At 44.6% G+C, this 15,642-nt stretch overlaps 1 protein-coding gene across 1 annotated transcript in view; it reads left to right on the top strand.

Annotated features, from left to right (window-relative positions):
* Positions 1–15,642, top strand: part of LTK (leukocyte receptor tyrosine kinase) — a 167,560-nt gene that overhangs the window by 83,507 nt on the left and 68,411 nt on the right. Inside the window, exons 5-9 of the mRNA XM_073348710.1 lie at positions 1,213–1,352; positions 4,929–5,066; positions 6,751–6,906; positions 7,925–8,025; positions 11,049–11,215. Of these exons, the coding sequence (XP_073204811.1) occupies positions 1,213–1,352; positions 4,929–5,066; positions 6,751–6,906; positions 7,925–8,025; positions 11,049–11,215 (702 nt within the window). The remainder of the gene's footprint in view (positions 1–1,212; positions 1,353–4,928; positions 5,067–6,750; positions 6,907–7,924; positions 8,026–11,048; positions 11,216–15,642) is intronic.

The raw sequence follows: 15,642 nt of genomic DNA on the forward strand, positions 1-15,642 counted from the left end.
AGTGCTGGAGCTTGTTGGATACAGTACTATAATGTATAAGGGAGGTCATGAAGTCATGAGTCCGTGCTGGAGGTTCTTCGATGATCTGCTGCAATACAGAATGGTGGTAATGTGACTGTGACTGAGTATTAGAGGTTCCTGGCTGCTCTGGTGTGATGATGCAGTTGTGACTCAGTTGGAGAATGTGGGCAATGTGCTGTGTTACAGTGGAGGTAACAAAGCTGCGTGTCTGTGCTGGAGGAACATGGTGGCTATAGTATACCAGGTAATATAATGGAAATGGTGGTGCTGTGGTCCAGAGCTGAATGGTCTTGGATTTTGTGTGGTGTTGTGGCAGAGATAAATGTATTTCTAGCTTAGTGCTGAAGATTCCTGAAGGCTACACTGTAATATAATAATCAGTAAAACAATCACATCTCATTGCTGGAGGCTCTTGGTTACTTAGCTCTGTGGCAGATGTAACAGAGTTGTGCTTCAGAGCTGGAGATTTCTGAAACGGAATGAAATGATATTACAATCTTGGGAAAGCTATAATTCTGCCTGAAATGCCAAAAGTGTGAAAAGGGGAAATATTTTCATCTTCTGAGAAGGTTGAGGGCTGCGCTGGTTTTGATTAGGGGCAGGTGAACCTCCAAAGGGATGGTGGGGGAGAGAAGATGGGGAAGGATAGCAGCATCCTCTGACAGAGAAAGGGTGTGTGGTTGATGTCAAACACTGGCAATGAATTAGGTAGATAATCAGTTAACACAGGCTGACGTAAATGGGAAAGGCCATAAACATTTAAAGCTGCTGACATTTCTACACAATTTTATGTGCTTATAACAGGGGCTCTCATGTTTTCATAGTATGCACCACATCTTCATGGAGTGTCTTGTGCAAACCTCCGATTCACCATGGTGTAGACCACCTTCCCATCCTTTTGTGATCCAACAGACCTTTGACAATGACATAACATCTTGGTGACTAGCACAGCAACTTCTTGCATGGAAATGTAATATTAGGAATGTATTTTATGTATTTTTAGCTGCCTTTTAAAGCGATTTAGCAGCTAGAAACAAGGAAGGGAGTCAGCATCCTGGGCCAGATATTTAAAGGTATTTAGGTGCCTCATGATGTAAATAGGCACCTAGTGGGGTTTACAAAGGTGCCTAAGTAGGTGAAGTACCCAGGTGCACAATATGTGTGTGATTGCTGTTTGTTGTCTTGTTATAGGGTCAAGTGGAAAGTACTCATGGCTCAGATCGGTGAAGTGGAGAGGCCTTTTGAGATCTCCCTGCTGTATTCAACCTGTGGAGCACAAGGGGCTGGGCTATTGGCATTGGGCTCCTTGCAGTTCAGGGACTGCTTCCATGGTAGGTTCCAACACATCTAGTAAGAGCTGGAAAATCTAAATAAATGGAGCTGGAAATGAAAAAAGGACACTGCCTAAAATTGTTGAGTATGATCTAGGAGAAGGCCACAATAACTCCCTCCGACCGCATACCCCTAGTTGTCACCTACCACCCCATGCTAAAACCCATAGAGTCATGAAACCATTACAACCCATACTTGATGGTGAATCCATCCTGAAAGAAATTTTTCATAAACCCACTCTTCTGGCCTTCAAACAACCTCCCAACCTCTCCAAACTCATCATCAGAAGCAAGCTCCACACAGAGCAGGACCCACCAACTCAAAGCAGCACCAGACCCTGCCAGAACTACAGATGAAAAACCTGCAGACACCTTTCAAGATCCCGGGGTCCCATGCATGCCTATCACAACATGTGGTGAACCTCATCCATTGCACTAACTGCCCCAATAACAGCTATGTGGGTGAAACCAGACAATCACTATGCTCTCGAATGAACTCACCCAGGGAAATAATAAAAGACAAAAACATCATATCAGTGGTAAGGTGAACACTTTTCACAAAGCGATCATTCTATATCTGCCCTATCAGTCCCCATCCTCAAAGGAAACCTGCACAACACTTTCAGAAGACAGGCCTGGGAACATAACTTCATAATTTTGCTAGACACTAAAAACCATGGTCTTCAGAATGACACTGGACTTATGGCTTATTACAACAATCTGTAATCCACTAACCCTGCTTTTTGTCCTAAAGACTACAGGGGTTTTAATGTGCCACTTCACCTTTTATGGTCCCTCAGAATATGTGGTAACTATTTTTGCTAAACTATCTGTTCAATCTTGTAATTAGCTGGGACGCTCTTAGTACCTTTCCTGATCTGAGGAAGAGCTCTGTGTAGATCAAAAGCTTGTCTGTCTCGCCAACAGAAACTGGTCCAATAAAAGATATTACCTCACCCAGCCTACACCGGCACCTTTGTCTACACTAGCACTTTTGTTGGCAAAAGTTTTTTTTTTCACACCCCTGACAGACATAAGTTTTACCGACAAAAGTGCTGGTGTGGACAGCACTATGTTGGCAGGAGAAGCTCTCTCACCAACATAGCTAATGCTGCTCATCAGGGGGTGGTTTAGCTCACCCGCAGGCCACATCCGGCCCGTGGGACCATCCTGCCCGGCCCTTGTGCTCCCGGCCAGGGAGGCTAGCCCCTGGCCCCTCCCCTGCTGTCCCCCCTCGCCTGCAGCCTCAGCTCGCCGTGCCACCAGCGCTCTGGGCGGTGGGGCTGCGAGTTCCCGCTGGGCAGCGCTCTGGGCGTCGTGGCTGGCTCCGGCCAGGCGGCGCAGCTCAGGGGCGGATTTACCAGTAAACACAGGGTGCCCTGGCACGGGGCCTCCCAACAACAGGGGGCCCCAGGGCCTGGCACTCAGGAAGCTCAGCAGTGGCGCACCTCCCATGGGGGGGGGCTGCACTGTGGGGGCAGGGGAGAGCAGGGTGGGAGACTCATCTGCAGCCTCAGGGGAGCAGGCGGGAGGTATGGGTGTCAGGAGCACGGCGAACGCCGGCTGGAGGACTCGGGAGGAGCACAGCGTGGCCGCACAGCCGGCCGGAAAGAAGTGGCGTTTTGAAGGGGAAACTGCCGCTTCTCTCCAACTGCGTGGCTGCCCCTGCTTCTCCTGAGTCCTCCACCCCTGTTCACAGGGCCGCATTCCGGAAGGGGCTTTAGAGGGCGGGTTGGATAGGGGTGGGGTCCCGGGGGGACGGTTAAGGGTGGGGGGTCCCAGGAGGGGGCAGTCAGGGGACAAGGAGCAGGGGGGTTTGGATGGATAGGAGGTTCTGAGGGGGGCAGTCAGGGGGCGAGAAGTGGGAGGGGGTGAATGGGGGTGGGGGCCAGGCTGTTTGGGGAGGCACAGCCTTCCCTACCCGGCCCTCCATATATTTTTGGAACCCCGATGTGGCCCTCAGGCCAAAAAGTTTGCCCACCGCTGCCCTAGAAGCACACATGAATCGTTCTAAAAAATTGTCTATGTTGTTTATAAAGGTTTGATTTTTTTTTCTGTACTTAAAGGGCCATTGTTGAGATTAAAAACCTTTACCTGTGCCACTAATACATGAGAGCAGTACTTCCCAATCTTTTCCACACTGTGACCCTATGTTCCGACAGAAAAAGGTTTTTACTGCTTCCTGACCCCCTCCACCATATAGTCATAAAGCAAAGGAGGGTGGTCATGTCTACGTGAAACCTGTTTGGCACTTCCGAGTTAAGAACCTCTGTCTCAGATTATTAAAAAAAGAACAATTAGAATCTAGTTTGTTTTTCACCATGTATGCTGCTTTTTACTTCATGTAGTTCATTCAGTTTGGCAATGAAACTAGCCTGGGCAGTTTCACCTTGTAGTTATAGGCCCTGATCCTACTAAGTGCTGCATGCAGACAGACCCCTGAACCTGTGTAGAGCCTCACTGACCTCAGTGTTGCTCCTTACAGGTGCAGGGGTCCATTTGCTCAAAGCAGTACGCAGGATCAGGGCCATATTCAGCTTCATTTTATGGTTCTCATGCACTAGCATCATGCTGTTGGTTCTGGCTTGCAAACTGCAGAAAGAGCTTTAAATTTACAAATATCCAACAAAATACTGTTTTCACTGACTTTTTAAAATGTTCTGATCCTATTAGTTTTTTCTGTTTAATTTACTTTAGGTTTTTTAAACAAAATCTAAATTTTGGATATAATCTTCTTGACTGTTGCATCATTTATGTGTTTTATGTGTGCAAAGTGTTGTGTGCAAAAAATAAAACCCCCACTGTGGCAGGGAACTTGAGTGATTTAAGCCAGAGAGGATAATTTATACACATGGCTGTGGTTTTGAATTTCATGCAAGTACAAAGAAGTGTGGGGAGATGGTGGGAGGGAATTGGGAAAGAACACAATAAATCAGGTCCATTTGATAACCCGAGTGCCCTAAGGGAATCTTTTGAAACCAGTGCTAAATCTACTAGCTATAAAGATCATCTATTATCCAGGGAATGCATTTCAAGGTCTCACATTTATTGAAAGCCTTAAATGATATAGAGTCTATCGGGGGACTATCTTTAGCAACATCTGGGAACAACTTCACTGGAACTGCTGACAGTTCCGTGACACAGTCTTGAGAGAATAGGGAGCAGGGCCTTCTCAGTGCAGGGTCTGCACCTTTAGAATGCTGCCCCCCTTTGCCTGTAGATTAATGTTTGGTTTAGGGTGGGCTGTAAGATGTTTATGTATTATTACTAAGGAGGTGCAGGTTTGATTCATTTGCAGGCTAGTTCTACTGATTGTTCACTCAACCACATTGCTTTTTCAGCTACATTTTGTTACAGGCTCAGAGACTTTCTGGCACAAACATTGAAATTAAATGAGTATTTATTATTATTATTATTATTTTATTATTATTTTATTTTATTATATGGACTGATTGTCTTTATAATGTAGCAAGGGGGAAGGAGCATGACTGTGACTGAGGAACCATCCAAACCAAAGCCCTGCTCTAGACCTTCTGCTGACTCCTCTCTCTGGTCTTCTTGCTTTGTACCCTTTAGAAAAAGAAAGCAGGGATCTTTCCACATCCAACAAGGGCTCCACTTTCCCGTGCCCACGTGGGGGCTGTGTCAGCCACCTGCAGGTCTGTGATTTTCACAGTGATTGCCCTACCAAAGAGGATGAAGAGGCCATATGTGGTGAGAAAGAAACTTGCTCCCTTAATGGGTTCCTTCAGTCGTTCCTCATTTTAGTCCTGCTGGAATTCTGTGCCATAGCACAATGTGGAATTTGCACAGAATTAATCTTCCCCACAGAATTTTATTTTTTCACAGAGAATTTGTGATTTTCCCCCAGCACTCCCACCCACACCTGTTACATTCAAGTGGGGCTTCCGCTGTCAGCCCTGGGTGGCTGGGGCTCGCTGCTGACAGCAGGAGCGTGATTATATTGTGTTATTTTGACAAATAAAATATGCAGAATTTTAAATTATTGTGCACAGAATTTTTAATTTTGGGAGGCAGAATTCCCCTAGAGGTATCATTTGTCATCCCAATTGCATCAGTAAACCCCCACCCCCACCCCCACCCCAAAGCCAACCGGCCAAGACGGCTCAGTGAGCACTTAAAAAAGGGTGTTCCACCCAATCTATAGTCAGGATGTATTTCTCCACAAATTTCTGTGGGTCACTATACCATCTACCAACTACTAGTAGGATATAACTAGTCAAGAAATATATCCCTTGAGATACCATTAGAAGTAGACACCTGGGATTAACCTAACCACTCACTGTATGTATGTATGTATTGATTTATATAATAAAATACACCTATCCCACACACCAGGTGCATATAAAAACAATTTTAATAAAAAATGCATACCCAAAGCTACAAACCAGACTGATATTGTTAAAAAACTCTTTTCTACCTATTCAGCCAATCAGGAAGAATAATAATTTAGAAAGTGAAATAGATTAATTAAATTGATTACATATAGCGATTACTTAGATATTTTATCTACCTAGTTTAACTGGGTACCTGGACCTGGGATATCCATACGGAACACACTCCTGGGATGAGGAAAATAGCAAGTCTGGTATCCTTCCTGGCGCAGTTCCTGCTACTTCAGAGGAAGACAAAAGCTCTTCTTTTTATACCTGTCTCACTGGGGGAGAAATCCCTTCCAGACCCTATCCCGATCAGATGGAAGCACTGACCATCCTTAGAATCACCACAAATGTTATTGGTCAGAAAACTATCCTTTCAAAATGCAGATACAGTGATTTACTCATGCACCATGGCAGAGAATTCCATAGGCTGACTATATGCCATCTGAGGAAGTGTCATTTTATTTGTTCTAAATTTACTCACAGTTACTATAATCAGCCATTCTACCACCTTTACAAACGACATGGGGACCCCTGGGATATCTGTTGGTATCCCATAAAGCAGTCACCAAACAGTTACCACATGGTGGGTTCTCGGGAAACAGAGTTTTCCATTGCACTTAGAATAAGAAATAACAGCAGTATCTCTCATACTACTAAGTGATGAGTATTGACTTTTTGGTGGGTGACTATTATACATGAAAATAAACTAATAAGCCATTTGGCCATTTCTTGGTAGAAGACTAATATGCAGTGTTGACCTGAAGAAGAGCTCTGTGTAATCTCAAAAGCTTGTCTCTTTCACCAACAGAAGTTGATCCAATACAAGATATTACTTCACCCACCTTCTCTCATGGTAGAAGACTATAGGGTATTACCTTTGTAGCTCCCTAGAGAAACATAGTGAAAGTGACCTTGGTGACTTTATAGTTTTCTTGCTCTTATGCTCCCTAATCAGATCTGTGTGAAATACCCCCATTTTTTCTAATCCTTTCCAGCAGACAGTCTCCCAGCAGAAGCACACTGTTCTTTTGAGCAGGGTCCCTGTGGCTGGATATTGAATGACACTGCATCTCCCTCCTGGTCCATCAGGGGCTTTGAAGAAATGACACAAGAAGCTCCATTCATGGGATCAGCCTTGCTAGCCACCAGAGGTATGTTCCTCATGGCGTACTTTCTCTCGCTAGTCTCAAACATGTTTTATGGAAATAGTTTTAAAATTCTTTGGCCCACCTCACCAAATCACCTTTGCATTCATCAGCATTAGCTAGGACTGTGTTTAAACTGAGCCCAGTGTGGTTTCAGTCCTGGTTCAAAGACCTATATTAAAAAGATCCAAAAGAACATCAGTCAGCTTGGAAGGAACACACAGGGAGGCTAGAGCCTCTGTGAACTAGGGCTAAAAACTAGCAACGGTCAGCTACAAAAAAACCCATCCTGGTTCAAGGTTCTTTGCCAAGATTAGGGGTGTTCATGGTATAGCATGTTTTTTCTCTTGCTTGCATGGATAGAAAATGCTTGTGATAACACTGCCCTAGCTGTGGCTTAGAACCATGAGTTAGCACAATTCTTTTTGTAACATAGGCCCTAGGATTGCAGCTTCATTGGTCCTCTCTCTCTTAGTCCTTTTCTTTCTCCTAAGAACCTAGCTAGACCTTCCTTTCTGGGGACAAGGGACCAGAAACAGGCAGTTCAGTCCAAGCCGTTCCCAGCAAGGATCACTGGAGAGAATGTGGTAGGAGTACTGGTTGTTGGGGAGCTCACTGTGAATTCCAGTTCTTGTGCCCACAAGCCATTGTATGGAAAGGTGTAGGAGGTGCACTCACTGATGGTCCAATGAAGGTCTTGCGATTTCAGCTCCCATGTTGCTAAAATCCATTTTTCCATAGGTTTTCAGGGCACCAACTTATCTAAGTTTACTACCGCCGTGAGAGATCCATGCCCCTAATGTGGCTTCAATCATGCCTTTCTGTCACAGAGCTTTCAGCACAATGATGTGAAGTTATTTTACAAATGCATGAAAAAGAAAAACGCCAGACTTTTTTTTAAACAAGCTTCCTCTCTAATCAGCAGGCAGTGGGTATCCAGTACGCGAACATCCATCAACGAAGATTTCTTGTTGTCTGGATGAACTGACGCCATTTTTTTTCTAATTCATTGTTCTGCTCACAGGGCACTTCCTGTACTTGCGAGCAGACAGCAATCAGACAGGTGATGTTGCCAGGGCTTACAGTGCCAGCCTGCCAGCCAGTCTTGCCAGTGGAGACTACCAGGTATATTGTTCAGTTTTAGCATCCTTGTGGAGCTAATCCGCAGTTTACAGGTCCCTGTTCCTGTATGATGGCTACCTTCCCTATCTCTCTGTATGCCAAACAGCCTGGGAACATTGGAAATTAGAGTGGCTGACCACACAACCCATCTAGCCAACCATCAGACCCCGAAGCATGGACAGGCAGGTGCATCCCACCACAGTCAAGTGGCATCCCTAACTTCCAAAGAGAGATCTCAGAGATTTGCAGTGTTTTGATTGTCAGAGAACAAGGCAAACTGCTCAGGGCTCAGATGCCAGGGGCCTGGCAATGCATCATAGCTGGCTAACATACAGATCATCCAGCCTGAGTGGGGGATCTGCTACTTGGCCATTGGAGGGAGTGAGTAACACAGCTAGCTCATTTGGGGCATATAGTGTACATGTGGCTGAGCTCACGTCTCAGGCATTAGAACATATGTCTCGTTGTACCCTCATTCATGGGAACAGAAACACCAGATTCCTAATGGGGGGTGAAGGCCGAAGTTAATGCAGTGACATTCCAGGGATAGAGGGACACCAGCACGGCCCACACCGCTGTGAAGCCCCATGTGCTGAAATCTCATCACGTGTTGGAAGGCAGTCAGATGTGGCTACAAGTTCCAAGAGTAAAACCATTTGTCCGCCTGTAGGACAGATCCTTGTAAATACCCAGGAGCACTAAGGGTTTCTGGTGGTAAGGGAGTATTAGAAGATATTCCATCTGATATTTTAGGGAAAATTATGTTGAAAGTTTGAGCCAGAGTTCAGTTGTGCTACATGGCGAATAGGCAACTTTGATCACTCACAGAAGAGGTGAGTGTCTGTGAGAACACAAATGAACCTGTGTTGGGAGAAGGGAGGAAGGCTGCTCAGTTCCCTACTGAGGGGAGTGAGCCAGGCGGGATCAAGTGCAGACACAAAGAGGGCAGATTCAGTGGCCATGGAGACAAGTTCCCTGCCTCCCTTTACCTTAGAAAGGGAGGTGTTACCACAGGAAACCCCAGATCTTGACCCTCATGGAGATGGAGCAGAGAGAGCAAACAGTCCCTGAGGAGGGAAATGGTTTCTTCATATACACACAGCCCACAGGTGGAAATCAAGATCCTGAGAAGGAATGCCAGAGCAGGTGAGCCCTGAATCCCTTCCCCACTTGACATGGGATAACCAGAGCTCAGGAGTTAGTGCTCGGTTAAGACCAGCTTCACAGGGGGTTAGGTCTCTCTTGACCACCCAGCCTTTCAAGGGGGTGCTTCGTACATTATTCCAGTGGGAGAGAAACCCCAGCATATATCTTTGGTGGGTGGCACATTAAGGAAGGAAGTAGCACCCACTCCCTAGCAGACTAGAAGGAGGAGGAAGTGGCAGGTTCAAGTCTCAGCTTCAAACCCAGAAGTTCTGGGGCAATGCGGGTGTATGTGAACTCCATCTGTATATCCGTCCGGTGTGCTCTGAAAGGGGAACAGATATGTGACAGATTTGGAACTGCTCTGTGATGTTGGATGAATACTATATGTTGGTTTGGTTATTGAGATATTTACTGTATGAACATATGGGATGAAGGAATTTGCCTTGACGTATATAGTATCTTTAATGAGACTTGGAAGGACCATGTTTCCCAAGGGACGGGCTTTAATGCCAAATTGCTAAAATAGAGTCTAAAATAGAGTCTCCATTATGATATGGAGGTGGTTCATGTCAAAGGGGATGCAAACACAATAGCAGATCCTCTATCTTGTGAGGAGATGTGAGAAGGTTCCTTGAGTACCCCTTCTCCATTCCCCTTCAATGATGGGGGTATGTCTTTGTCAAACTGTAAACTCATATTGTTTTGGGAGCGCCATTTTTTATTGTAATCTTCCTTGTAACCTTAACTTTGCATTGTAACCTCCATCTTGGGTTAAGACATCCAGATGGTGTTGAAAACCAGTCAAATCCTGACAATCACTTGATGATTACCTGTTCTGTTCATTTCCTCTGAAGCACCTGGAATTGGCCACTGTTGGAAGACAGGATACTGAGCTAGATGGACCTTTGGTCTGACCCACTATGGCCGTTCTTATGTTCTTAAGAACAGTCTATTCTTGTTCTTATGCCAGGGAGTTGGGACACCTCAAGAGACTAGCAAGGAGAAAGCCATCAAGGGCTATCAATTCTGAATCAGTCTTCCCTAGTGAAACCATAGGTTTGTTGCCTACAGGGGCCATTGACTTTGAATTGACCCTAACAGAAACCTGTCTCTGAGGAGGGGGTTGGGGTCGCCCAGTCTAAGCACATGACTGGAAGAGCTGCAGTTGCCTGGCCTAACCACATGACTAAAGAGGAGAGAATTTATTTAAGGGAGCTGCTTCTTGAGTGGGGGCATTCCATCACTGCAGGCCTGGGGAGCTATCTGGACTAAGGACTGAGACCCAACCTAGCACTCATTGTGGTGGTCCGCACATTGAGGGAGAATGCATTTGGGAGTTAGTTTTCCTAAGATCTGTAGTCCTAGTGCTGTTTAAGAATAAAAGTGTCTGTGGTTAAGAAATTCTTTTGTTAAGCCTTTTTCCTTATCTTACTGGCATGTTGTCCCTGAGGGGTGTAATTGGGAAACCAGAGTTCCCATAGTGAGGTAGAGTCTGAGAGAACATCTCCAAGCAACGGGGGGCTTGGGAAGGCTGGGGCACTAGTTCTGGGCTCCAGGCAGCCAGACTGTGGGGTCCCATTGCCCTTGAAGAGTGTCAGATATGGGGACTGCATCTGGGAGTGCGCTTGAGAGACTCAGAGCTAGAAACAGTGATCAGTCACTGCCCAGACCCAGCAGGGCTTAGAAGCACATGGGATTCAGCAGCTGGATCCAAACACAACAGTCTGGAACCTATCCTGGAGAGGCCAGAAGATGACATGAACTATAAAGATTCTCATTTTAAAGGCTGGTTTGCATGGTTATTAAAGACAATCCATCCTTTCAATTGCCACCCTCCTTTCACCACAGGATGCCATTATTTTCCTCTTATTTTATTCCAGATCCAATTTTCAGTGCATATTTTTGGCAGTTACAATGGCACCATCTCATTCTCTGTCCAGGAAGAGACAGGTGGAGTCAGTATCTCCCCTCTGGTGTGGGAAAGAACAGGGAACTGGAGCGACCGCTGGTTTCTCATTACACTGCAAATGCCAGTGCTCCAGAACAAGTAAGAATGCCATTGGTTAACAAATTTGTTTGCTGGACTGTTGTGGAACATGGTTTGCATTCTTGACTTCTTCCAGTGCCTCCCCTACGGTCACATATACTGGGGTTTTGTAGGTATGGTTGTTGGAATACATCCTCTTAAATCATTGCTCTCCTGGATACAGACATTCCTATCGCCACCTCATGGTGACATATAGAACTGCCCCGGTCCTTTTATAATACCAAAGAGGGGCAATGAATAAAATAAGGAGGGGCCTGATCAAATGCCTATTGCAGTCAGCGGGATTCTTCCCGGTGATTTCAGTGAGCTTTGGATCAGGGCCTAGATTTACTGTCTGTTCAAGCTGAAATGTTGTTTTGCGTTGGCTGCATTAGCTAGGCTGCATTATGGAACACTGTGTTAACTTTACAGTTAGTTCTTATGACATGCAAAGTGTCGGGAAAAGGTAGGATTTTGACTGAGGGTGCGGTAAACAAAGTGATCCATAAAATGCTATTAATAAATTCTGGATTGTGTATGGCTGAATCAGTCACGTAGGTAAGTGAATAAATATCATTAGATCATTAGGACATAATTCATCTCTATCTGTTCTGTGGATTCAGCACATCATTCAAATTACCCCCATCTTTCTAACTGCTTGAATGGACTTTTGTGTGTCCATTGCTGTTTGAGATTAACTGAGAATGGATGCAAAATTAATATGTTAAGGAAAGGTCTGTTTTCTAAAATGAAAAATACCCAGATTTTCAAAAGGCCACACACATGCACATCTACTAATGCACACCCCCCAACTTGGCTCAGCACAACACCCAATGGGTGGCATGCACGTGTCAGTGATTTGCATGCTCATGGATGCTTGTGTGCAGCATCACTGTGTGCATGTGGATTGGAAACATCAAGTGTCTAAGACAGGCATGCACAATACTGCTTGTGTACATTCGTGTTCACCCTTTGTACAGATGGGGCTAATGTTTATTTGTTGTTCTATGGAGTCAAGTTTTAAAGTCTATAAAATCTCAAACCAAGTGTTTTTTTTTAATCAGACTTTCCTCATCCCCCTCTCAGCCTCAGTCAATTTCAAACCAGGAGGAATATATTGGCAGCTTATTGTTTTGTGCAGAGAGAGAGGTTTTAAATTTCACTTTTCTGTTTTTGAGTCTTCCTCAGCAGAGCCTCACCCAAATGACATTTCTGACAAAAAAAAATTAGCTTCCATTTTAATTATTAAACAGTACAATGAAAGGAAATATCCCATTTAATATTTACAACAACTAACGACTTTGAAACATCATTGTCAAGAAAAAAGGGGACTCCATGTAACAGATGGGCGCAAGGATCCAGATCCAAACCTTCCCAGAGTTCAAGTATCTAGGGGTTTGGCTCAACTTGAAATACAGACCAGTTACAAAGTTTACAAATGATCCAAACTCCAGTAAAATTCAGATCCAGGATTTTTGTTCAACCCCATCTCTAGTTTTTAATATAGGAGTCTCAGGTTTTCCAACCCTTAGACCATAGTGCACATCTTTGTCCCGACCTATACTTAAATATAGGGTGGATCCTCATGCTGGCAATATGCCTAATGCTTGGGAGTGATGTTGAGAAGCAGTATGGAACCTTGTCAGTTTGCAGCTCTTTAGTTCTGATCATGTAAAAGTTTATTAATGTAACCAATGAATTGATTTAGAATGAATCATCCTGCAAGGAACTCCTACTTGGCACTAATTGTTTGGAATCCCGGAAAGGAATTCCAAGGGCTGTCCAGATATAGTTAAGACATTGTGTATTCTGCAACAAGCAGATCCTAACTTCTGTGCCCAGGGTCCTTGGTTTCTGCACATGGCAGTGCTGAATTTTGAAATAAAATGGACACTCTGGGGGACATACATGGGAAAATGCTCAGAAAATGAGGGAGATATGGAATGATACATAATATTACACACAAAAAACCTCCTTAAACTAACGTTATTAAGATTGCAAAATCAAGAACTCAAAAGTTAAGAAATGCCACAATTAAGGTTGCCTGTGCAAACTTAATTTGGCCACTTTGTGAGTATGCATTATGATATAGATTCATAGATACTAAGGTCAGAAGGGACCATTATGATCATCTAGTCTGACCTCCTGCACAACGCAGGCCACAGAATTTCACCCATCCACTCCTGCAAATAATATTAAATAGTCTTTAATAACATGGTTACATGCTATTTTTCCACAGTACCCCTGCCTCATTTAGTGCACAGGATGGATGGTGCTCACTTAATGAGCAGCTATTCAATATGTTGTTTTATTCTCATTGTTCAATTTGTGGTGCCAGACTTTATTTACTGCACACCCGTCCAACCCTGCTCTGAAGACAGAATTATTAACTAACTTACGCATTTCTGTGGCACTCATCACTGTAGTATCTGAGGGCTTCACAAACATTAATTTATCTTCACAACACCCTGTGAGGTGAGGAGATGGTATTATCCCCATTTCACAGACAAGGCACAGAGAGATTAAGGTCAAAATTATTCACTAATTTTCAGTGCCAAATCTGAGATGCCCATGGCCTGGTTTTTCAAGTACATGGCATTATTAAAGCACTTTAGATATTAAAAGCACAGCTCCCAAGGACTTCATTTGCAATTATTAGTGCTCAGCACTTCTGCAAATCAGACCGTGGGTATATCAAGTCAATAACCCAGATGAGGACCACACAATTATTGACCATATGTGAAAAGTTTGGTTCAAGTGACTTGCCCAACATCACATAGGGAAACCTGTGGCATAGGCAGGGGTAGAATCCAATTCTCCAGAGCAGTATTCAACTGCCTTACCCATGAGATCATCCTTTCTCTTCCTGCAATTCCCTTGCTTCATTCACTACATCCCTTCCAACAAAGACATCAGGTGTCCTACAGACAATGGCCTCCTTTACTACACAACCTTGATTCATCCCCAGTATACAGTCCATCCTGTGCACAGATAAGGCAGGGATCCTGTCGAAATTATAGTATGTAAGCATGTAATTAGAGTGTTTGTAACACAAAAGGGGGACAAATTAAGGTTGCCCAGGCGATGCATTAATTCTGTCTTTTCCTTAATTTTGAGTATTTGACTTTGCAACCTTGTTAATGTTGTTTAAGATAGTGTCTCGTGTGTAATTACTAGGTTTTTAAAAAAGCAAACTGAAAAAACAGATATTCCATCATGTGGCATCATACTGACATCCACAAGGGTCATCAGCAAGGTTGGAACCTTTATATCCACTGCACAGACCTCTGCTACTTAAACTAAGGGAATAACTGAAAACAGAAGTAGGTTGTCATCCTCTGTGTGGACCACACTAGTAGGGGATAGGACATGTTACTAGTGGGTTTCAAATATATTTGCTGACAACAGAGCTATGGTAAGACTCAGGAATCTTAGGTTCCATTCCAGGCTCTGGAGGGGAATGTGCTGTAGTGGACAATGACCTTTTTGCCTGTTTCCCCCCCAAGCCTGACTCCTTCTGCCCCATCCCCTACAATCTGTCCCTGTCCCATTCCTTTTTCTTCCATACTCTTGGCTCCTCATCCCAGTTCCATTCTCTTCACTTCCACTTCCCAGGTTTCTCTCCCAGTCTCATCCTCCAATATCAGTGTTCCCCTGGCTCCTTATCCCACTCTCTTTCCTCAACTAGGCCCAGTTCTCCCACAACATGCTAAGTTCTTAGAATCACAGGACTGGAAGGGACCTCGAGAGGTCATCTAGTCCAGTCCCCTGCACTCAAAGCAGGACTAAGCATTATCTAGACCATCCCTGACAGGTATTTGTCCAACCTGCTCCTAAAAATCCCCATTGATGGAGATTCCACAATCTCCCTAGGCAATTTATTCCAGTGCTTAACCACCCTGACAGCTAGGAAGTTTCTTCTAATGTCCAACCTAAACCTCTCTTGCTGCAATTTAAGGCCATTGCTTCTTGTCCTATCCTCAGAGGTTGAGAAAAAACATTTTTCTCCCTCCTGCTTGTAACAACCTTTTACGTACTTGAAGACTGTTACAGAATTCCACAGCAAGGATCCTTTGAGGCACAACAATACTGGATCCTGCATTAAAGTGGAAAGATGGCAGCAGCCAAAAATGCATCAAAAAGGAATTCACAGACAGATCTACTTCCCCTCCCACACCTCACTTCCCTGCCCCACTAGTTCTCAGTCTAACTCTCACTGTCCAACCAGCCCCAGTCTCCCACCCCCAGCTCCTTGGTCGATCTCAGTCCTCTCTCACTGGCTTCTAATCCACTCTGAACCCCCAGTTTCCCTTCCTGGCTTTCAGTCCTAGTCTCCTTGCCCGCCCTGTCCTAGTTTCTCCTACATCCCAACTCCCAGTTTCCCTCTCCCTCCATGTCAGCCTCCAGCCCCAGTCTCTCCCACCCCAAGTTCCATATCCCAATCTACT

This window comes from Lepidochelys kempii, chromosome 6, assembly GCF_965140285.1.
Source record: "Lepidochelys kempii isolate rLepKem1 chromosome 6, rLepKem1.hap1, whole genome shotgun sequence".
Taxonomy (NCBI): domain Eukaryota; kingdom Metazoa; phylum Chordata; order Testudines; family Cheloniidae; genus Lepidochelys; species Lepidochelys kempii.